At 36.0% G+C, this 25742-nt stretch overlaps 2 protein-coding genes across 5 annotated transcripts; one reads left to right on the forward strand and one right to left on the reverse strand.

The window, feature by feature from the left end:
• Positions 1-462: 462 nt before the first annotated feature.
• On the reverse strand, positions 463-25342 carry LOC117235035 (protein SCAI). Of its 4 annotated transcripts, none has more exons than XR_004493605.1 (5): positions 24976-25342; positions 19636-20486; positions 12868-13281; positions 4717-4931; positions 463-4423 (listed from the first exon to the last, which is right to left on the reverse strand). XR_004493605.1 is itself a non-coding variant. In XM_033496688.1 (5 exons), the coding sequence occupies exons 1-5, from the start codon at positions 25167-25169 to the stop codon at positions 8304-8306; spliced, it is 1476 nt and encodes a 491-aa protein (XP_033352579.1). In that variant the 5' UTR covers positions 25170-25337; the 3' UTR covers positions 8154-8303. The 4 variants fall into 4 exon arrangements, 3 of the variants coding, with proteins under 3 accessions (XP_033352579.1, XP_033352578.1, XP_033352577.1); XM_033496688.1 differs by lacking the exons at positions 463-4423; positions 4717-4931 and adding an exon at positions 8154-8548 and having other exon boundaries at positions 19636-20045; positions 20274-20486; positions 24976-25337; XM_033496687.1 differs by lacking the exons at positions 463-4423; positions 4717-4931 and adding an exon at positions 8154-8548 and having other exon boundaries at positions 12868-13278; positions 24976-25341.
• Positions 14855-17226, forward strand: LOC117235036. Its single transcript, XM_033496689.1, has 2 exons — positions 14855-15437; positions 16502-17226. Exons 1-2 carry the CDS (start codon positions 15209-15211, stop codon positions 16594-16596), a joined length of 324 nt encoding a protein of 107 aa, XP_033352580.1. The 5' UTR covers positions 14855-15208; the 3' UTR covers positions 16597-17226.
• Positions 25343-25742: the final 400 nt, after the last annotated feature.

The following is a 25742-nucleotide window of genomic DNA, read 5'->3' on the forward strand; positions in this document are numbered from 1 at the left end:
TTGAGTTTTGCTGTTTAAGATTATTTTTTGATTTGTATATATTTTTTTATCTCATTTGATTTAAATCTGATTTGTTAATGATCTTTTTAAGGGATGGACAATTATAGAGAAATGTTCAAGACATTAGTTGTTTGAATATAGTAAAGAATTGGTTGCACATCTCGATAATGTTTAAGTGTTCAAAATATTGTAATTCTTTTTTATTTTGTTGCATTTAAATTTAATTTTTATAGATCTTTTAGGACATGGGAAATTCCAAGGAAATTCCAGGGAATTGTTAAAGATATTAACTCTTTGAATTTAACTGTGAACTTTTAAACATTAGAAATGAATTCTTATAGGTATGCATTTTTAACTTTTTAGTTTTAGTGGTTCATTTTTTCCGTGGGAAAGGATGATATCAAAATTACTAGCTTCTTAATCCTCTATAACACTATGAAACTTAGAAATCGCATATATATATATTTTTTAAACTTTATCTTCTTTATTTGTCATTCAGTTAAAAATCTTAATTAACTATAATATATCTTTCAATAACTGAAAAAATCCTGGTTATAGAGGATTAAACAACGATCACATGGAAGGTTAATTTAGTTACCGATCGTTCAAAGAGGGGATACTAATACCTTTTTTCTATTTCTTGCCTTCTTGAATCGTCGAACAATTTCTCGAATTATGTCGTAGGGTTCCGTTGCTGTTTTTAACGAAATCACTCAAGAAACTCGCATATCTTACATTTCTTTTTCTTTTCAGAATTATTAAAACGCACTTTACCCATAATATTTTACAATATATCCTTAAAGTATTCGACAAAGCACTTTCTCGTTACATTTACAATATCCCATTCACATTCTCGTTTTTTTTTAAAAATCATCGAAACGCGGGTTCATCCACTAATCGCATCTATTAAACAACCCGACCTGATGAAACTCAAACAAAACAATTGGTATGAAAGAACACGAGATCCAAGAGAACTATCTGGAGCAAACGAATCGAACCAGACGAAGTGGACGAACAAAACGTTTAATCGAACGAAACACCAATCCAAAATCTTTTCTGAAGAATAATCGACGATCGCCAGATGTCGATGGCGCGTGAATCAGAATTATCGAAGCTACACTGCCAGCCATAAATGTTAGGGCACCTATTCATTACAATTATTGGGAAACTCTAACAAATTTTGGTTTATTTGAGATTTTATATTGTATTATAATTATATGCTATAATTATAATAATTAGGTTAAGGCTTTTTATGCGAATTCATATTTTTCATATTTGAATGCAACTACAAAAATGGTACTTAATTATAAGTAAAAATTTGTTTTACCTTCTAAATGTTACATTGGGAAGATTACATTAGAAATTTTATATATCTTCCCATATTATATACACTCTGTACATTTTTCTACAATCAAATTTTCCATAAATCTGCAATCTAGATTATGATAATCATATAATAAAATAATTAAAAAAATAGGAAGGACGAAAAGTATCTAATTTGTATTAAATATAAGTAGGTATTCTAATATATACTTATGGCTAGCAGTGTATATTATGACGGATTCATGAAAGAAACGTAGAGGATCGTAGATATTGTGCCGTAATTATGAGAGTCGTCGCGCAGAATGATCGAACGTGCAAATTTGATGATTATGTCATGATTTGGCACTCGATCATGGAGCCACGTCGTCTTCCTCTCGCGTGTTTCCGTCGATGAGTAAAATAGAGTCGCGAACATTGCGTTCAACATGATACTCTTGGCTCTTTATACGCTTGGCTGTTTTTACGGATAGTCCTGGCTTCCGGGTGTAAACGTCGATCTTTTAGTATCTACTCTTTCAGCCAATTCGTTTAATACTATTTAGTATAGTGTTAGTACAGTTGATGAAAGAATTATGGTGAAATATAATTAGTTATGATTTCTTTTTCATGGTGAAATATCATTAATAATAATTAATTTGTTTAATTAAAGAAACGTGAATATTACAAGAACTATAAAAATTGAAAGATGTTAGTGTTCTGGAATAATGCAGGTAGTTATTCGAGTTAATAGTAAGTTCTGAATATTTTTAGGAGATTTCTGCCGTTTTAGTACACCATAGCATAGGAATGTCAAGTGAGAAAAATATTTATCGTTCCTGTACTATAATTAACAATGATACAGGGGTGTTTTGTAACACGTAGAACCTCGTTCGATGGTGGATGTAGTCGCGAAAACAATGAAAAAAGTTGGTGTAAACGCGAACCCTGTTTGTCCTTGTACTTAAGTTCTAGCTTTTTTCACATTAAATTATTAATGAGTAGACTGTGGACAGTTATTGCAAATCTGTATCTCTATAAAAAGCAATGAGAAAAGAGTACTTTAGACACTTTTGTATATCGTGTAGATTCTTTATATTTTTGTATATTTAAACTTAATAGCAAATATTTAATAAATTTAGTAAATTTAAAAAATGCATAAACATTGGGAAACTTTTAACATATAGACAAACTACAGTATTACGATACATTTCGACATTAATGCAAATTAAACTTAGCGATATATACAGTTAATATTGACGATTAAAGAAATAGATTTTTCTTTTTGGAACATCAATTACGTAATCCAGTGTAACGGCGCTGTAACATGACAACCGCAGGCTTGAATTTAGGTCGAAAGTGACTTCCCATATGGTTAAGCAGCTGTACATTATTGATATACAAAAATGACTATGATTCGAGAAAAAGGTTAAACAGGGCACATATTTATGCAAACTTTTCTCATTCCTTCGTGTCCTCTATCTACCATTAAAGCTACATAGTTCCCTATGTTATAAAACATCTTGTACAGAAAGGCAGATTCTTACTTATTAATTTATAAAATATCATTTTTACAATATTACAAGAAGACTTTAGAAATCTTCTACTTATATATTCGCCAATTATATGCAAAAATACTTGTGATACGAATCACCAAATATGCTTTCTCATTCAACTACTATTTTTATAACTCCTTTATATTAATCTTAAATATACTTAAATATACTCTGTTTGTTCATCGAGAATGAATTTTATAATTAAGGAGCCTTGTTGAAAAAGGGTCCAGAAGACAAAATAGTGAATTGATTAAATAACAAAGTGACTCTAGTTTTTTAAAATATTAGTTACGTTTGTGTTTATAATTATATCAAAATATAATGTAAGAAAGTAAAATGTGTTAAAGTCTTTCAATAAATATAACATGTAAGTGTTTCAATACTTATAACTGGAAGTATATGTATTTGCCATAAACCTATAGACCCTTTTTATCAAAAAAGTTTCCTCAATTAGTTTTATTTCCCTAAAAAATGCTTCTCTTCGATAATCAAACAAAAGATTGAATATTCTCAAGAATATAATAACATGTAATAACGGCAGTTTATAATGAAATAAAATTAACAGTAAGACATAAAGAACCAAAGAAATAAACTCGGCTATTAAATGGTAGAATTAAATGACACCCAGGAACCAGAGGACTATCATAGAGATTGATAATCGTATGGTCTCTGATATCAAGTATGCACATATGTGATCGGGTACATTGCTCGCTTAATAATGCTGGACATTATAAACGGTAAATGTAGAATCTTCTGCGTTAATCGTCGTATCCGTGATAATAGGACGCAAGCGTATTTCGTACGTTCTTCTGGATCTCGCTTTCTTTCTTTCTTGTTTCCTTTTCGTTTCTTGCAAAACATAGAGGATAGACAGAGATTTCATGTGCATGTATATGTGTTATGATACAGTGACCGCGAATCATGTATACAGAGTATTCCAGATTTTTCATACAAAACAATGTTCATAATTTTTATATATTCTATGAATAAGGAATGTTATATAGGTCATTTACAGCTTCATTAAAAATGTATAGGAGAAATGTGAAATACCCAAAAAAGAATAATATTTTAGCATACTATTGAGCTTGTAGATATGAATAACTTTAAAGAAGAAAGATATACCAATCAAATAGTAGTTCATGTGGTGAACTGATAAAAACAGTTAATTCGTTCATTGAGATGAAATAAAAATAAAATTTTTATTACAACTTTTTTATTTTAAATAACCTATATTTATGGTCTTTTTAGTTTTGCTCGTAGAACATTTTTGTTTTGCAGAAAAACTTGGGGCACTCTATATAGTTTTAAACACAACAATACTCGACGAACGTTCGTCCGAGAAAACTGCTATTACCCTGCTCTCAAGTCGTTGCCCCTCTCCGTTTTCCCTCGTTCTTTTTCCTTCTAACTCCATTTTTTATCTTCTCCTCTCGTTTTCTTATAAAGACTAGATTGTACATAGTATTTCCTATATACACACGAACACAAATGAACTTGTTTCGTTTTTCATCTCGATCCTTTATCTTCCTTTTCTTCTTTCTTTACTCTTTTCTTGTCTTTCTCTACAGCTATTTAAAAATGGAAATCATAGTGGCGTAAGTCAAGATTTTGAGGATTTGAATCTAATATGTAGTTCGACTTTTAAATGTATCATTCTTTTGGTTTTATACTTGATTAAGTTATATAACTGCAGATTCATATTTTTATAATACGAACACAATTAAGTACAGATTTGCTTCACATACTATAACAAGTACTTTACATATCCTATGTGTTCTTGCATATTGCATGCATTCTGTGCTTCTTTATGATTTGAAAAAACATAACTGATGTTTTAGTAAATTATAGCAAACCAACTTACAACCACTATGATTCTTAGTCTTCCATTTGTTCATCTCATCCCGTAAGCTAAATTGTCCGTCATATAGGAGAGAGCAAGTTCAATTTGGCGAATCGTCATCTCGGCGACTCAATGAGAGCCACTCTTTCTCGCGTTCTGGTCGCTCTACTTTTTGCTTATAAATAAACGAGCCTCGCGGTTGGCACTTTGTGACGTCGGCGGGCCACTGTGTAGAGCTGTGAACGGGAAAATCGAAATGAACGGAGGAGGAAGATAACAAGCGTGAAATGGCCAAGATGAAATTGGAGGGTTAAACAAAAGAAAGGAAGAAAAAATAGGAAAACATGAAAGTAAGAAATATGGTAATATTGTAAGAAAATTGAATAGGAAGAAAAGGAAGAAAAGAAAGGAAAAGAAACAAAAGAAAGGAAGAAAAAATAGGAAAACATGAAAGTAAGAAATATGGTAATATTGTAAGAAAATTATATACCTGGCGTTCCACTTGTAATTTCATTGATAGTGAAAAAAAAATAAAAACAGTTTTTAGGTGAAGATTACATAGTTTGATCCGACATCCGATGATGATAAAAAGATTCTTTTCAATATTATCTTCAACGCTGCTATTTTTCCTGTTTAAGATCACTGATATTAACATCCGCTTTTTACTAGTTTAATTTATTGCAACATTGTAGCCAATTTGTGGACAGGTTCAACGAACTATGACATTAAAATGGACCTAAATAAAAGAAATAAATAATAATTATTTAGTTGTATTCATAGAAATCCGCAATTTAGAAGCTGCTAATTTCAAATTAATCAGAAGATTAGCAGAAAACTCAATATACATAGTTGCAATTAGAAGAAAAATGATACCAAATTTCTGTCTGATAGCGTACATAATAAAAGAAGAGAATGTTCGCCTAAAACTTCGCGATAAAACGTTTACAGTTACATTTAAGATGTGTGTATATAATTTTCTGCAAATGTATTTTGCGCATTTTTACCGGTGTATTATTTGCCCTCCGGAAAAACCGGAAACACCTTGCGCGAGAGGGAATTATATAACAATGGGAGAAACAAACAGGGAAAAACAGGTGGATAGCCGTAGAAAGAGACGTTGTCTGCGTGGATGACGATTACGAGACGAGAACGAATAGAGAGAGAGAGAGAGAGAAAGAGAAAGAGAGAAAAGGGAGGGAGAAAAAGCGCCGGAAAACCTGTGCTTCGCGGACACATCAGCGAAAATAGAATCGCAAAGTCTCGGACCCGCGTTTCTACAATAAAGTACGCATATATTATGTATGTGTATGTACAGTAGCTCACGAAAAAATTCCGATACTTGTAGAAATCTTTTATGAATTTATTATGTGTGTCAAGACACTTTGACAGCACTCCAATGAGATCCAACTGTCGTAATCATATTGATAAAATTAAAAATAAATCAGAAAATGTATATGAAAGTTACAAGACATTTAGTGCAAATATATATTTCGCAGAGGTCATAAAGGTATTTAATAAACAATGAATTATTCATTACATTAATAAACCTCAATATACAATGGAACCATCTTTAACGCTTATTACATGTTTGATGGTTGTTCATGCTGTATACTAAATTTTTAATATATATATGCATATATGATTGCAACGAATACCTTCTAACTTTTATGCACATTTTCAGATTGCTTTCAAATTTTATCAAGATAATTACGTCAATCGTGTCTAGTTAGAATGCTAATCAAATTTTCGAACGTTTTATGCATCACATACTTTTATTAGTATTCAAATACTTTCGTGAGCTACTGCATATGTATATGTATGTATCGTGAGAGGTGTCGGATATAGGTTTACTGCGTAATGGCATAATTCGCGGTCCGAATGGTTCTACAGTCCCGGATGATGGAATTAGGACCACTCAAAGCTTTTAAGTTGAACAATGTAGTGGTCAACAATGGGTAAACAAGTGATTTGATCAGATTTCAAATATCTCCAATAGTACTGAAGCCAAATAAACTGTCCGATTATGGGAATACAAATATTCTGCGACGTGACCTAATAAAAATTAAATAAATTAAATAAATTAAATAAATTAAATAAATTAAATAAATTAAATAAATTAAATAAATTAAATAAATTAATTGTTACATATACATAATTACCTACATATATGCTTATAATTATTAATAATTTGGACAATCAAAGACAACTTGTCATTTATGTGATATAGTATATGTAAAACTTCTGCGTGTGATCCTAATTTGATACCCGGAAACCGTAAAATGCATTCACAGTATTCTACATATATTGAAATAACGAAATTCCCTTTATTTCTCTATAAATTGATTAATCACCGTAAATTCCAACATGTTTTCGTTTCTTTTCGATCTTCTTCATCTTTCTTCCATTTCTTCTTCCTTTTTAAGAGACAGAGAAGAGTTGGGAGGGTGCGTGGCCTGCGATCCGAATAACCGAGAACCGAGAACCGAACGGAAAACCGTAAAACACGGAAAAACCGAACCGAGTCATTCGACGACACGCTAAAAGCTTCTTAAAATCGTACAAAGCACCAGTGCGTACAAATTCACTCCTCCGTTCGTCTATACATACAACTTGACAATCACAATGTCCCTCTCTTTCATACGTATTATAATTAGTCATCTTTCTCGTTCAAATTTTTTTTTTGTTTCTTTTTTTTCTTTTTACCATCGACGCAGTGACAGAATATATTATATATTTCATATATATATATATATATATTTGTATGTTCATATATATACATATACATACATATATATACATATATATATACATATACATATATATATATATACATATAGACTTTTTTCTCTGTTTTGTGTTTCGTTTACTAGTCCGTAGCAAAAAACTGGCAGCGGTGTGTCGCGATTAACATAGAACGAGTCCTTAAAAGGAGAAACACGAAGCCGCGAATATAATTTCTTCGCTCGTTCGTTTCATTCTCCTCCTCCTGCTCCTCCACCTTCTTTAACACTTCCTCTTCCGTATCCGCACGTTTCTTCGCGGGCAGAGAAGAGAAAAACGCGTCGTTACCCGGCGTCGTGTGTCTTTTTTCAACCTTCCAATCGACAAATACCTATTGACAAGGAGAATGCAGAAGTCATCGAAAGATCATCGACGAACGGACGACGAGAACAACGATGACAGAACGAAAAGTACGACGCCGGGTTACCCTGAGACGGCGTCGACGATATTCAACACGAGCGGCCAATTAATCCCCGTGATTTATCGAACGACGATACACGTGCATGTGGACTGTACACACGTGATTTCTTCCGTTCTTCGCTTATCATTTATCTTTCTCTTCCTTTCCTATACATACATACATACATCTTTTTTGTTTCGACTCCTTCGATTCTCATTTTCTTTCTTATCCTTTTTCTCCTTTTTCTTTCTTTTTCTTTTTTTAAATCTTTTTTTACTTTTTTTTGTTTAGACGCGATTTAATGAGGTCTCAGTGTAACGATTTTATTGTTGCAATTGTAGTTACAGTAATCGTAATCGTAGTCGTGGCTGTACGGCGGCAACAGAGATGTGGACTCATGGGGGGCCGGGCAGGAAAGATGCCTGGGTCAGGCGAGTTCGTTGCTGTCCGGGAAATGGTCGCGACAGTCAAGACAGGCGGCCAGATCGAGCACCAGGTGATGAAGAGTGGGATGCTCGAGGACCTCCGCGTCCGGCAACGGTGGATGGCAACGGGGCCTCTGCTGTCGACCCCTGAACGACCGGTGCAGATTCAACACCACGTCGCAGAACACGTAGCGCACCAGCAACAGTCGTAGGAAATCGTCGCCGAAGAATTGCAACACGCTGGTTTCTGCGTGGACCGATAAAAGCGCTCGGTCAGGTCCAAGGCGGTTTCTCTCGGAGTTCTGGTACGTTTTTCTTTTTCTTTCTTTTTTTTTTTTTGATATACATGCGGACATGTATACATATGTACAAATGGTTGTAACAGTGTCTCCGTGGTTGTGTACAATGGGTGTGCAGTTGGAGTTTCTACATTTGTTTCTCTTTTTTCTTCACTTTCTTCTTTTTGCTTTTCGCTCTTAGAGAGCTTTGGTGGTTTTAGAAATTAAAACGAGGCCCTTTGAGGTTGTTCGGATTTTTTTTAGGAAAATGTTTTAAAGCTTGTGGTGTTTCTTCTTTGTAATTTAGAAAGATGTGGTGAATAACGAATAGCAAAATTGTGAGGAAGTTTGTTGCATGAGAGTAGTAACATTACTGCGTAGAATTTGTTTATCGCTCGAAACAATTAATCCTATCTTTTGAGTTGTGGGAGAAACTCTTTTTTTATCAATGGTAGAACATATTTTCCTCGTATTCTTATAAGGAAGACACGATGCATTAAGATTAAATTTTACCTGTTTTACCGAAAATAATTATACATAAGCATCGTTTAGTTACAATCGACAAGTACAAGTATGATTGAAAAATACAATTTTGCGTATAAACAATACTAAGCATGAAAGGATTAAATTAAAAAGTAGATCCCCGCCGCACAATTTTACTATTCTGTCTTCCTGCATATTCTAACTTCTTGCCATATTATTATTCAGAATTCTGAAAAAGAAATAGGATAAATGGGAATAAAGGGAAACGTAAAATAACATAATTTCAATATTGGAGGAGAGAAGGGAAATACCATAGAAAAGTGAAAGGTTTAAACACCTCCAACTGCACGCTAACGGGCAACCGATTCATGGAGAGACCCTTCCAACACTTTGTACGCTCATTCGTTCGTTTCGTTTCAGAATTTTGACGTTCGAGCAATTCGATTTATGTTCCGATCGGGGACGCCAGCTCGCCGGTAACTTCCATCGTCAAACTCGACCCTTTTGCACTTGATAAATTTTTATGAACTCTCCGTTACGGGCAAATAAACTTTCCCGATTTCTACGAATGTTTGCGACAAGTTTATTTCGATCCCGACGCAAAAGAAGTGTTGGTAACTCTTGTTCCAGATGGAAAAACCCGGCAGGTACATCTTTTCTAAGGTGTATTTTTCAATCCTCGAAATTCAACATTGTCCAAGTCTTATTCAAGAAAAAACTTTCTTGTTCCTTCATACATATTATCTTCTATCTAAAAAATAGGAAAGAATAATAACTATAAAGGCAATTATATTCATCTAAACTTTCCTCTTTTGCATTTGTAACATGAAATATGGAATTTGTATTATAGGAAGTAAAAATCACTTATATCTTTGATATTAAACATCTAGTAAATAATTCCTGTCTACTACAACTGTCTAAATAATTCCTGGCATTACAAACAGCTTCATTGTGCTAGAATTTCGTTTGTTTATAAGAGGAGAGATTGTATCTCAAACCAAAATTTTTCCGGTTTAATCTGAAATAGAATAAAGTAATAATCAGATGAATGAAATTAAAAATAGTAAAAAGTAAATAAAAGTAAATAAAAAGTACAAGAGTAATAGTAGATAGTAATAATAGTCGCGTTAAAATAAAATTAAATTAGAAAATTAGATTAATTGTTAGATGGGTTATTTTACACCTTATCGCTGTCTCTGGTTAAACTGACGAAAATATGCATGACAAGGATAGTTTACTCTGTTCGTAAGACTCGGAACTGTATAGTCCAATCGGGTGGTCGTGATGCTAAAAAGAGAAATGAAGAGTAAGCAGTGGAAAATCTTGAGAAAATTTTCTTGATAAGCAGTCAATTGCATCTGCGACTGTTTCGTCAGCGCAGTTACATTACCGTCATTCATTATACAGTCAGTACAGTCATTTATTTCGCTATTCGTTCCCATATGTCATAGGATGTAATTAACGAGAATAGGAAGACAATTAAATTATGACAATTGGCATATACAGATAAAGAACATTCTCCTACGAAAACCATATCTTTCTTCTTTCACGCTGTGGTTTGAAAATTTGAAGCATATGACATAAAAGAGAAAGTGGTGGGAAAATCCATCCACTTTTATGATTTACGTGCAGTAGCATTGTCATGATCGCTCGGTTGGACTACACTTGGAAATCGATTGAGGATCAACACCACAGATACGTACGTTTCTTTAAAATTATAGAATTTCATAAAATGATAGAATCTGGCTGAAGGAAATAAGGAAAAATATACCGAATTCCCTTTCATAGTCACAACGTTGGAAAACAGAAATCGCTGATGTGAACTGATATTAAAACAATTGGAAATGAAACGTTACGTTAACTTGGTTCTTGAAGTTCTAAAATTGATTCTTAATTCGTCATACTATACTGGAAATCACCTGCTGACGTCCACGATCTTCCTCTAAACAAAAATTCGACGACGGTTCCAGATCCAAAGATATGGCCGACAAATTTGCATATTACTGTTGCTGCTGTTGTTGCCTGCTACTAGAGAACCTGTTGTTGTTGTTGTTGTAGTTGTTGTTCGAACTTTCGAACGAATTATTGTCAAGCTAGACAGCCAGCTGGCTGTCCCGATCGATTTCGGTGAAACTTTCTAAGGGTAAAGTGAACTAAACGTATCCGCACAAAGCTTTACTTAACGACGCGATTATTATAAAGAGAATGAGAGTGAGTGAGTGAGTGAGCGAGAGATAGATAAATAGATAGATAGATAGATAGAGAGAGATAGTGAGAGAGAGGAGAGCCTGCGACAAAGGAAGCCACTCGTACGTTCAAAACTCGCACACGACATATCGCTGTCGCGAGAGGAACAATGGAGAGCCCCTTTGTAGCCGACCCTAGATCACGCGTCTAGGAGGAAAGATTGCCGGTTCAGCGATAAACACGACCTGGATCTAGGCCAGCTCTGTTTATCGTTCGAACGCAATCGTAAATCCCTTTCGGCGCGTTCTGGCTGCCGGTGAACGAACCGAGACGATTTCGAAGACTGGGATCGAGAATTCTTCTAATGAACTCCTCATTAGCAAAGCCGATTATAATCGTTATTAAGGAATAACCATCGGATTGATCGAGAAGTTTGTAGCGTTTTTTAAATATAAACTTCTATCGAATAGATAGATATTTGAGTTCTCAACATTTTAAACTCTAAACTTCATCATTTTCGAACGTGGTGCTTTGAATTTTCAACTGTTCAAATCTGGAAGCTTGTCGATTATTATAGCCACTTAAATTATATTGCTGGATGCTTTATAGTCGTTTGACGAGCGAAACAATGTTGAGAGAAGATGGCGTTGCTTGTGGAGGATAACGCGTTCCGCTGTCACGCCAATTTTATGTGATTTGGCACCCGCGCCACGTAGGTCAACGATATCTGGTAAAAGATAAAGAGATTATGAAAAATAGCAGGGCGCTTATCCCAGAATCGTGGAATTGAATGTCTGAATATCCGCATAAAAGAGTTTTTCTTTTTATAATTCCTAACAGACACACGTTGTATTTACTTTTTAAAATGAGCTTAAACGTTATTCTCAAGAAAGAAGTTTCCTATAAATGGGCCGATACTTATGAGCTGTAACATACTTCTTGGATGTGAATTGATATAAGGAGGAACACTATGGTAATTTTTGCAAATGATTTGCATTTGGGAAAGATCTGATGTATGATTGCATATCGTTTGCTAATTGATGATTTTAATAATTAAAGAAATTTACGTCGGTGGATTTCTTTCCTCTCTGTGAGCTCACACTCCTTTCAACGAAGATCGATCCTTGCCCCTTTGGAGGAAAAAAAAAGATAGATGATACCAAAATAAATTCATTCGCACGTAAATAATATAACATCTAATTTACCTTCGCACTATTCCACGTCTCTTAATTACAAAATGTCCTATTAGAGAGACTTCACAATCTTCAAACCTGTATCACAAAATCCTCTACAAAAAACCAAAGAGTGAAATACTGTATCAAATTCATTTCCATTATCGTTATTCCAAAAAACATAAATCTATTATACAGTCTTTACAATCGTTTAAATATTCTAAGATCCGTCTAATAAATCTCTAAAAGCAATATTCTCATCACCCAGTCCACGGATCGAACGCAGCCAGACCAGAGCCAAGAAAGTTTCACCGATATGCCCCATTCCCCGTTCCCCATCCAATTAGAAGAGAAAGAGGGACAGAGATAGATAGACAGAGAAGGAAGCCCGAGCAGAGCTCTTGCAGGCCGTGTCAGGCGACAAAAACAACGTCCTGGATCCTTACCGCATCTGGAGCGCGTGACGAGCTGACAAGCCTCGATGAGGAATCGCTCGATGTAACGCTGGCACCGCTCCCAGTGGTGCACGGCCAGGCTGCCGATGTTGCATATAAGGCAAAACGCGGCTAGGGGGGCGTGGAGAAACAGAGTGAACAGGCTTCCACCGTGTCGAACGTCGCGTAACGTTGACGGCGTGTCTTGGGGCGACATCAGCACCATCAGCGGCTGTCCGAAATAACGAGGTATCTGTTGGAACACGAAGCTGTTGTCCGAATCGACGACCACGAACAGCGGTTTCCTTGTGAATGGATAGAGGTCACCCGGGTATAGGCAGTGCGGTTCCTTGCCACCTGTCGGCCTTTTCCCGTGCTCCGGGTCCCTCTTGCTACACGTGGACACGCCACCCAGGTCGTACCCCACTGCAAAATCGGAAGGTTTATCAACATCGTGCAATTCCGGTTTCGTGGAGCGGCGTGATGTCACGTGGGAACGGTACCCTAACTATCGGGCTACGCGCCCTTCCTTGGCTTCGTTTTGTGTTTTATGTCAGTTTTGGCTTTTCAGGTTTCGAGTTACAAAGAGTATTTAGGAAATTCGTAGATAGGAATATGGGGATTTGGTGCTTAAGATTTATAATTAGGAACTAAGGCATTTAAAATTTTTAAATATAAATGTTGGAATGTTGAGGTGTCAAAGCATTGAAGTTAAAAGATTTGGAAACTGGAAGATCTCAAATTTGAAAATTCATCGCTTCCAAATGTGAAAGTGTAAAAATTTAAAGCCCTGTAATTTAAAAATTTGCGGATTCAAAACTTTAAAATCTAGTAAATTGAAAATTCGAAGCTTCTAGATTTGAAAATCGTGAAAAAGTACAAAGTTTCCAAATTTAGAAGCTTAAAAATTTGAAGCTTCCGAATTTAAAAGTTTGAAAGTTCAAAGCTTCAAAATTTGAAAGTTTAACCACTCAGCGCTTCGAAATTTAAAAATTAAAAACTCATGGGTAAAAAAATTAAAAAGTTCGGAGATTTGAAACATTGAAACCGGAAGTATTATTTTCTAACGTAATCTATCTTTTTAAAACTATAACAAATCTTCCATAAGGACCGAATAAAACCGAAACTTGCGGTTGCTGAGGCCTGTTTTTCGCACTGAGCGTTCTATAAATAAAACAACGATCAGTTGCATCGGCTGTTCACGCGCGGCCGGCTTGAAAGAGCGAGCTTCATTTCGGCGAAACAATGAGCAGAGAAGCTTGTCCGACCGTGTCGGTTTTCGAGACTCGCCGCTTGAAATTGGAGCGTTACCAAAATCGTTGCCTGTATCCTTGGAAGATTTATTTGTGTCCGGACTAGATCGTACCACGACATTGTAATTTGTATCGCGCATTTTGGAACGTACCAATTCTGCTTTTAAATTCTACCTAGTTTCCCGCGCGTCTGACCATTCCTAGTTTTTTCCACTAAATACCCTATATATGTTCTCTATTCAAATTTAAAAGGTCAAATTTAATTTCTTGTCTAATGCTATAACGGTATGGTGAATGCGTATTTTGAAAGCCGAAATAAAAATAACAAGGATCTATGTTTATACGTATGCTAAATATTCCAAAATTATTGACTGTCTTAACATTCTAATCATATTGTTGATTTTTTACGGAGCTTTAGAGATATATTAACCTTTTTTTGAGATAGTTATATTTTTAAGTGTAACAAGTTGTTTTCTTTCCATATTAAAATATTTTCTGCTTAACATTATGTAACATAAAAATAAAAAAAAAAAAAACAAAGAAGCTAGACTTATTATATTGGTCCCTCTTCATATTTGATATATTGAGATCAGAACACACATCCACTGTAACCATAGTCTAATGCCAACGTTTATCTGTAAAATCTATCGCAACCGTAAAAGTGAGATTTTTAACGACACCGAAAGCCGAGATTTATTTAAAAGAGGCAAAAGAATTGTCGGTCGAATGTAACCGGCGGGGTTTCTTCGATATCGACGCGTCACCGCGTATTTCGATATTGATTGCAAACTTAGAATCTACTGGGCCGACAGCTTGGAATCTCTATCGCGGAATAACCTTGACACGGATGCGCTACTCTACTTTCGTTGAAAGACCGTTTTCGCCTTCTCGAGCGGCTTGTAACCTCACTGCGCTCTGAATACCGGCTTCCGAGCGCTCCTTTGGTGGTCAGCTTGCTAAATTTTTCAACATCTTCGACCTTCGGTCTTGACTCGAACTTTTTTCTTCTATTCTATCCCTCCTCTTTTCTTTCTTTTTTCTTTCACTTTTCCTTCGTCCTTTTAAAGGTATTTTATGTGTAACATTTAGGCAACATACAAATGGACGATAAGTGGAAAGTGTTACGTACTTTGAAGAGAACAGCAGGAAGGGAGAAAGAGAGATTGCTCGATGACTGGAGAGGAATTGTGATACAGAATAAAGTAGTCTGTACAAAAGATCCGTTTGGAAATAGGTGGCCAAATTTTACAGCGTGTTTCGGTTCTAGTGATGAAAACGGGTCACGTGAAGGTTATGGATTTGCGGACGTTTTCATCTCAAGTTGTAGAGGTACGCATGTTATACTGGAAAATATATCAACGTTACTTTATTTTATATGTATATACCTCTTTGGAAACGAAATTTTTTGAGTATAATAAAAGTTAGAAATATGACTAATAGTAATTTCTGAAGGAAAGTATTTTTATTTACCTTCCTAACCTCATTACGTCCTGTGGCACAATCGTATTTCTTATCATTAAAAACTTTCCAAATTTATGAAAGTTGATAGATAATGAGATATTCAAAATCTTTTTATTCGTCGAGACGGAAGAAAAGTAGAGGTTTAATAATCCAAAGTTTGAACCAAAATATCTGTAATATAACACAAACGTCTATTATACATTATCATATTTATAGCGTAATTTAACCTGCATATAAAATTAAACACGATCCCAAAATTTTGCCACCAATTTACCACTTGATACACGCGATAATAAATACCCATAGGACAATAAATACTTGTTTACATTTACATGCGGACACTGACAAATACTGAGAACACACAGAAATATAGTAGCTCGCGAAAGTAAATACTTATAGAAACTTTTCATGAATGTATTATGTGTGTTATACGAAACAGTTTGAAAATGAATATATTGTAACAGTAGTTTTTTTATTGCTGATTTTTATGCAATTATCAGTAATTTTAAGATACAAAAATACGTAATGATATGCAACGTTATGATACGCAACACATACAAAAGCATACAAAACATATAAACGTATAAAGATACAGTATTGTTTTTGTGTATAGTACTGTTTATGATATTTAACAGGTAAACCAGATCTCTGCTCAGATCCTACTCTTTTAATTGTATTCATGAAAATATGAATTTATATAAAAATCAGCAGTCTACTAATTATACTATTGATGAAATTCGAAAATGTTTTATATAGCACAAACAATACATAAAAGGTTCCATAGCAAGTACATATTCAGACATTTCCGCGAGCCACTATACATGTATCACAAAAGACATCGAAAGCATTGCATAACGAATTCTGGTATTAAATATACGAATTACTAATTAAACCAGGACAGAAATGCGATGAATGACGGGCAACTATTCCAGATCGGCCGGAAGATAATAGATCGTCGCGGTTGAACGTCGTGGCACGTGGAATATTAGGAAACCATTTAAACGACCTGGATTTTCTATGTAGTTAATTCAACATGCACCGCGAGAGGTCATGGTCGTGTGTATCTCGTATGCCGACTCTCAAGATGTCTTCTTTCGATCCGCATAAAAGTTTCATGAGGATGCCCACTAATTAAAGACGAAAAAGAAGAGGACGCTAGCGTGTGTTCTTTCAAGTTCCTTCGAGTCGCGGACACCTTGTACTGATCTTTTCGCGAATCCAATTAAAGGCGTTGATTTCTGAAGGAGAAAGGAACGCTGTATTGTGAAACTGGGGAATTTTCTTTGTGGTACAATGTGGTTCTAATGTGTTAATGAGAAGAGGCTATTTTTAGGCGTGTAATTGAATTGTTCTCAACAAATTGGCTGGATATGAATAATTTTTGTTGCTATTAGATAACAGAAATTCGTAAAATTACTAGTAGTTCTAGTTTTTGTATTAGGGGTATGTGAATTTCATCTGCAAATTTAAATAGAACTTTTTACCTTCTGTAATGTGTAATGCATTTAATTATATACGTGAAAGTATAAATATTTATACCTTTCTAAAATGTATGTTTGATTTATGAATTTCATAGATATCATTTGAATCTGTGTATGGAAGTGTGATACTTAAATATTGATTTTTTATGCTGTGAAATTTTCAACTGTTATTATATAGTAGTTAATACTTCATCTAAGCTAGTGTAGCATTGTCTACAGCTAAATAATTTTTTCTGCAGTTCTTGGTATCTTCTATATGTATCTATGATTATATACATATAAGCTTCTGACTCTATAAGCCTCCTATTCTAACCAATCTTTAAAGCTGTAAATAATATAGCCTAAACAAAATATATCCTAGCACAAATGTCTTAATAATTAGATTTCCTGCTCTTTGTACTTCCTATAAAAAACTGAATCCATTCAAAAACTATCCACTATATATGTGAGTTATTCTTTAACCCTTTGTAACCAAAACTTAATTTGCTTATGAAACAAAAATATGACAGATTATTATAGTTATTCGTATTAATCTAAAATATAAGAATTAATTATTATTATAAAAAAATCATGAAGTAGAAATAAAATAAAGTAGAGTTTAACAAATAGATACATGTAACTTCTATAGTGTCATACAGGGTTAACATTGCTTTACCTTAACCTCAACTCAATTTCCAACAACTTATTTAATTTAAAAAAAAACATTATATAAGCATACCATTCCCTTCCAAGTACAATAGTTGCAAACTTCCATCTTCCAAATTCGGAAAAAAACAAAGACCAGAATAAATTTAACTACCGCAACTGATCGTCATCATCAGTTCCGATGAAATGCAGAAACACTTTCCGGTCTTTCTCACTCGACTATACATAATCCGAATACTACTAACGAAAAGAGCGTTCCTTTCAGTAACTAAATCAACGATGAGTGCGGCTCGTGTGTCGTATGCTCACTGGAAGCCCTTGAACGAATCGGAGAAAGGTGATAGTCCGATTCGATGATCCAATTAGTGGCATGCGTTTAAAGGTAGATCTACGCGCGGTGGCGTAGGCATCGTGTAACATTGTTGCGACACGGCTTATCTGTAAACTGCGGATTTTTAGACATTTATAGGAAATTTGGAAGTGCAAAATTGCACAAAATACACATGATACAAAAAATATATAAAATATTCAAAGTATAGTGTATAATGCTTAATAGATAAAACAATTTTCTGATCGAATATCTCCTTTCTTAATTATATTCTCAAAAATATTTATGAAAAAAAGTCTCTGCAGAGTTTACAACTTTTTAGTTATAATCACAAAAATTTGAATCTGTATAAATACCCGCGGTTTACTAGTATACATATATATTTAATTGAGCGTGTTTGATTAAATGTATTTAACTGCTGTAACAAAGGAAGCAGCTTCATTTTTCAGTAATTTAATTAAAGCAACAAATATCTCGTTAAATTCGATTTTATCTTTGCTAAATTAACTCTTTCCAGTTAAAAGATTAATATACGGAAAAATAGCTTCTATATATTTTACAATATCTCAGAATTGTGAATTTAACCCTATCTTCTCTAGATTTTAGTTACGTGGTTTTACCCCTCTAGACTCAATTTGTTGAACAGAATACGAATATTTCGTATGATAGACATGGAAAAATCCTTTTTTCGTCGTTCAAGGATCGTTAGGAGAGTTAGACGTATCGATAGGACACGGAAGACTCGCTCTACCCGACCGGTCGAATTACCGGCCGAGGAAACTGACCGAAAATGCCGACACGCGTTCGCATTCGGCTTCGTCAAGCGCGTGATTCGTTTTAGCCTTGCATCAACGACTGCCCTCTACCGTGATAAGTAATTTTCGGCCGATCAACGGAATCGATCGGAGGCCAACCGCCTTTTTAAAACGGAAACTATTTTCGTTGACAAGAGGCGAACATGCTTTGATCGATCAACTGGTTATTAGTTCGCGTAAAGTGTTTCGATTTGGAGATTTTCAGGTCGTGGGGGTAGTTGAATTGTCGAATGAGAAGTTTTACAAATTTACTAAGATACGGTATTAGATTTAGAAAAGAAAGCTATGTAAAACTTGATTTGGAAATGTTGGCTTTAGGATTAGTGCGAGAAAGTACAAACGTATAAAATATTGGATTTGTGTTGCATATGATACTTATCAATATACGGATGTGGTTATAGTACTCTGAAATTAGGTTAGACACGTGTCTGTCGGTGACAATATATTTCAAGAAATCGTCAAAAATATTTAGTCCAATGATGAATTGCTTTTGTACATTTTATGAAACAACTCTAATCGACAAAGGTAATAAAACTTCGTAGCTATTAAGATTAACTATACAACAGAAATATTGCAACCACGGAAAACGCTCTTCCTTATTTTCCTCCCCAAGAAAAACCCATTAACATCAACCATCTATCAAACTTCCTCCAACTCTCTAATCTGCTCTACTCCTACATCGGCTGCCTACATCTATTCCATATCTCTTCCCTGACAGCAAAACGTAAAAACGGCTCAGCCAAGGCTCTAAGATACTCGCGGAAGCGTGATCGGTCGCGATCAAAGGCAACACTCACTTTCTTCCGGATGCTTGACGGTGGAGAAGCAGCCGTCGGCGGACAAGTAGAGCAACAGCGCTCCGTTCGCGGGCAGCTCCTTGAAGCCGCTCGCGAGGAATACCTGTACCTGGCTGTAGGTGGGCTTGTACAACAGGTACTTGTGTGGATTGTCCCTCCTCGGGGCACCGTTCTCGGCACCAGGATACGCGCCAGGCCTGAATGGCATCCTTCCTGCCGGCGACGCATCGTGCAGGTGATTAGGGTCGTCCCTTGGCTCCCTCTCCAGCGTTTGCAGCATCCTGAACATGTCCATCGACAATTCACTAAACTTCACCTGGTCGGCGCAATTGCCAACGATCAGGATCTCCTGCAGGGATAGGCACATGGGTGGCGTACGTTCGACTGGCGGCGAGGTCTGGGGCCCCAACCTGTGGGTTAGTATAACCGGGTTCGAGTCCGAGTGCACCACTCCGACGGCCGATTCGGCCTTCACGAACGCCTTGATCTCGTCGAGGACTAAATTCCACTCGAGTTGATCGTCCGGTTCGTAGGTGCTGGTGTAATCAACGATTTGGGCATCCAATTCTTGGACCAATTCACGGACGAGCTTCATACGATTCAACAGCAGGCAGACGACGATGAAACGGGCGTAGTACCTGAGCTTCTTCACCATCAGGTCGCTCCTATCCTCCTTGGCGGCACGGCTGTAGTAAGCGCGGCCGCGAATCGCTGCGTAGAACGAGTAGGCCTCGTGAAGGTACGAAGTCTCACTGGTGCGAAGGTAGTAATGGTAGTAGAGCTGGCCGATCTTGCTCGCGATCTCACCGATCTGCCACCTCTTCAGGCCGTACTTCGTGTCCAGTATCGTCCTGTAAGAAGCGGGCGCGCGTGGGTTCACGCGCGCCTTTTATGGTTATTGGTCTGGTAGGCGCTTTGGTAGGAGTGTTGATTGATATATCGAGTTAATAATGACATAAGAATAAACAAACAAAAGGCACTAGATATAAGAAACGAAGTATAATTTTATACTTTTATGTCTTTCTGGATCTTCTATTAAGTAACTGTTGCTTGAAGTAAATACAATTGCTCAAATATTAAGTATTAAGAGATTTATAATCTTGTTGTGCCAATTATAAAAAACTGGTACTGGTTTTTCTTTGCTTTTATGTATTTTCAGTTTTGAAATTAAGATAATAAAGGAAGAGAGGTACGTTAACGTTTCTATGGAGAACGCTATGTATAAAATTCTATATTATACTTAAAACCTTCTCCAGCTAGGCTATAAAAATACAATACTTCTAACCCTACCCATTAAACAATTATCATTAAAAAATCCTCGCAAAACCTAACAATACTTTCTTTCACGAGAAATCACACCTCTCTAGACTAAGATCAAAGAAACGCTAGTAACAAAGTCTCAATACCTAACCTTCCGCGACAAAAAAGGTACAAGGAAACTGCAACACAATAAAAAAACTAGACAAACGAAACAACAAGGAAAGAAAAAGAAAGGTAAAAAAGAGAAACAGGGGAACATAATACAAGCGCAGATACCAGCGATACTTTTGAAACTGATGGCCGTACGTTCGAGAAACTTTTCCCTATTGTTTTGACGTGTGGAACCGATCCTGAAAGAGCGTCCCCGATATTTATTAACAGTCGACACGGCACGATCGCGTGTCTACCTATCTATACTTGCAGCCACGTGTTACGTATGCACATATATCGTACGTGTGTGTATATAGGAGATGTACCGTAGCAGTTGGGTGTCGCATGTCTGCACGAACGCGAGCGGTGTGAATAGCCGGATAGACAATTGACTCTTTGTCGAGTCGCACCATCAGCCAACCGGCCCATGTTGATGACACTTTACGATCAAAAAGGAAAGGTACAAAGGGCTGAAGATTACCGGGCATCCAGTGCAACAGAATCGAAAGGGTAAATAAAGACGTGTGTGTAATGTGGTCCAAGTGGGCCAACGAAGCAAACTCACCCAAGTAAATCGGTCTAGGGTTAGCTTCGACTGTTACTTAGTGAAAGAGGTTATGGGTAGAGACTATGGTGAGTTTATGAATGAAATGATGACTGGAAAGGGATGGAGTAATGTGATTGGTCTATAATATATAATTTATGATACTTTATATATATGAACGGTTCAGAGAAAAGGTGAAACAAGCGATTTGTAATTAAAAAAGTTTCGCTAGAGAGAAACAATTAAACTTGATTTTAATTCTTCAGACTTTCAACATTTTGCACCTAACGCAGTGAATAATTAATTCTGATTTAAAGGTTACATGTAAACTAAACAGATTATAGAATGCTATGACTACAGCAAACGTTTGCACGATCGTTATATCACCCCCACAGTCCACAGGGAGTACGACGGAAACCACGTGACACAGATCCTCGTGGCGATCGTAATGTTCCTTCTGTCGTAATTTATAGACAAGAAACGGAAGGAAAAGAAATTGGAAACGCTTTAACCTTCCAGCTACTGCGTGCGCTATGATAGTTGTTTGTTAAATTATCTTTTTAATTAAATTAAATTATTTTTTTCGAATGAAAAATATTTTTTGACTCGCTTTTTTAGAAAATATATTGTAAAGGAGTATTGTAAATTGTAAAGATGTATTGTAAATGTATTGTATCTGTATTTTATACTGACCCTAAATATATAAATAAATAAGTAAATAATCAGTTTCAGAATTAAACAATTCTTTAAACTCTACGTTCAAGGTTCACTTTATGTATTCATTCAATTTGTGTCAAGTGGCGAATAATCATAGAACGGTTTAGTTTCCTTTGAAATAGTATTTCCCTTATCGTTCACCGCAAATTATATTCAATAATCTTTATTAAAATATTATTATCGGCGACATTTACTGACCTTTCTTGACTTATTCCCCAATGAAAGATCATCAGAATCGACGTTGAACTATTTTAACATTTACGTAAGTCTCAGATTCATACTTTCAATGGCCTTCACGGTGCATTTTACTTATAAAAAGTTACGTGAATAATTTATGACGTTGAACACGAAATTTTAACAATATTTGCAATAATTAAATATTAAAGAATTAAGACCTGTTAATTTCAATCATGCACTAATAATAATAATACTAATAACCGATTAAATTACCATATTTTTATTAATCTAATATAACTAATAATTGCTATGAAACAAAAAATTCGTAGTTATTGGAATAAGTATATTAAATCATACAGAAGATTGAACATAAATGGATGCATTCGCATAGCGATGGCCACGAGAATCCAAGTCACGTGCTTTTCATCGTACAAGAACTCTTCGGAGAAATCACATAAAGATCATGCAAATTTTGAATCGTATTACGAGAAAAAATCATGTAATATGATCTGTAAAGATATCTGAAACGCAATTGAACAGAGCCTAGTAATTTTAGAGATGAAAATATAATTCCTTAATGCATAATTACTATAAACTATTATATGATGTAGAAATCTCCATTGCAAATGGAAGAATTTCAAAGTTATAAGTAATAACTCCATTTTGTAATACAAGATCTACCAAAGGCATTGAACTTTCCAGTTGATTAAATAATAAAATATATTAAAGAAGCTCTATCTTTTTAAAGATTTGAACTATCAAGAACATTGGAATCTTACAATTAATTAAACAATAAAATAATTGACAATATGCTTTATAATTAATTAAAACATACAAGATTTATTGGAATAGAAAACTATTAAATATAGTTATATGTATGTATCTATCTATTTTCATTGAAATCATCTGTATCCATATAGTATATACTCCCAGGTGCATATTAAAGATTGATAGATCTAATGTTAAAAGAAACCATGTGCAGTTTCTATGTTAACTGATGTATCTTTTAATTCACAGCAAAAGATATTGAAACACTCGAGCCTGAAGCGATCGTTTTAAAGGATATTTCAAGTTCCATTCCGCAAAATTCAGCGTATAAAAGAGAAGATGTACAAAGGAAACGTGAAAGCAGACTAAATTGAAATTAACGTATCTTTTAAACACACATATAATTTTCTCACACAAATATATCCATTTTGTAAAACGTCATTTAATTTCATATTTCCTTCGTACATATATATATATATATATATATATCCTTATCTTTCATACTCTGAATTTTATAAAATTAAATCACACGTATTATATCATACGTACAATATGCTATATAAAATCTGCTTCAAGAACTATAAAAGTCTAATATAATATGCTCGATGTTTCTTCGTATCTCCAATCCTTATTCCAAACGATAAAAATATCTGGGTTGTGGATTTTAAAAATTCAAAAGTGTATAAATCGTACGTAACATGCAAAATACATAAAATATCCAAAGTCCAATACTCGTTATAATATTTAAAGAATGAAACAAATTTCTGGCTAGATCCTATTCTTCCAGTTGCAGTGTCAGATCTACCTAATAAGGTATAAAGATATCTATAATGCTAGCATTATTACTAGACTACGGATGTTTATATATTTATGGGGAATTTAATGCAAAAATGCAAGGAATGCGCAAAGTCCTAAAAGTGCATAAAATGTTCAAAGCTTAAATTTCATTTCTTAAACTAAAACTTTAACAAAAGCGTTTGTACAAACAGCCGCAGTCCAGTTATACCAAATCGAAAGTGATAAAATTAGGAAAACGACAATTGATGAAACCAGTAAGATTATCCTGTCCTTGTAGATGTACGAAGAGTAATGTGTAACCCACTAAAAGCACCGACATGTCGTAGGGAAATCGCGATGAAGATCTGAGTAAGCGGCAGAGATACACGATAGCTATATACACACACGCGTGACCGTGTTCACTCGCGCGCACGATTCTCCATTCACGTTCACGTCACATGGTGGGTCGAGCGCGTAAAAGGACCGTGCCGTGGTCCTTCGTGAACGGGCGCAACCGATCCCAGTTTTACACCCCTGTTGCCTATTACGTACGTCTTTCACGTACGTGTAGATACACGCGTGTCTTTTCTGCGCGAGGCGGGCTTCCGCGGCCCGTCAGGCCCTTCCGAAGGAGATAGAGGAATCACCAAGAGAACACAGCTCTGTTTCAGCGTTATCCTGACAGAGTCGCGGATCGTGTCGAAGGACCTCGTGGCGTGGAGGACGTCGTACGTGTATGATCGATGGCTTCAGCCACGCCAGCGGCCACCCTCGTCCGACGATGACTCACCGTGTGGCCTCCGTGTGGTATATACGCGACACAATGTTGCATGATGCTTTTCATTTTTCTTATCTTTTCTTTCGTCATTTTCATTCTTTTCTTTCTATTTCCTTATCTTGCTGCTTTTATTCCTCTTCTTCCTTTTTTTTTTTCAAGTTTCACTCACCTGTGCTGCTGTTGAAACTTCCACAGCTTCGTGTAGATGTCAAAGGTGCGCCCGAAGTAACCCTGCCACTGCTTGTGCCCGTACTGTGGTAAATCCCGTAGCCCGTTGAACAGCTGCTTGCTTTTCTCGAGCAGGTGGCAGAACTCGAGGACGACTTTTCGCTCGTGGTCGTCCATGCCAGCCATCATGACCATCTTTTCGGTGAATCGAGATCGCGGCCACTGGCTGGACGGCCCTTCAGACGACGGTCGCGGTGGCCCCGCGTGATGGCGCCTGGCGATTCCGCCACCCTCTCTTCCTGCACTCTGGACACGGACGCCGCGACCAACGCGCCGACCCAATCAATACTTGCCCACCCCGCATCAGGGGGCGCACCGTCCGTGTCGTACCACGCCACCGAGCACCACGCCACGAGCCACCCCGCACGCGTCGCAACGTCGACCTGAGACATCTGTCTGTTCCGCCGATAGACTCGCTCTTGGACCTCGTTCGGAATACGCGAGCGATCGATAGATTTATTTCGGAGGGTAACTGTCGTGGATCTGACGAGCTTCATGGTAAATTGTTTCGATGGTAGGTTATCAGGCGTTGACTCGTCGGAGTGATCTTGCGAGTGGTAGAGAATGTAGGTTGAGCAGGATGTCGCCACTGGTGTTCCGTGGTCGAGGTTCAAACAGCAGAGTTTCGCTTAAAGCGGGATTTGGAGGAATTTTGAGGAACGACGGTCATCAGTGTAGAACTAATCCTTTGAATGTTACTGGAATAAT

The sequence above is a fragment of the Bombus vosnesenskii genome, unplaced genomic scaffold (genome assembly GCF_011952255.1).
Source record: "Bombus vosnesenskii isolate JDL3184/JDL3185 unplaced genomic scaffold, Bvos_JDL3184-5_v1.1 scf7180000013314, whole genome shotgun sequence".
Taxonomy (NCBI): domain Eukaryota; kingdom Metazoa; phylum Arthropoda; class Insecta; order Hymenoptera; family Apidae; genus Bombus; species Bombus vosnesenskii.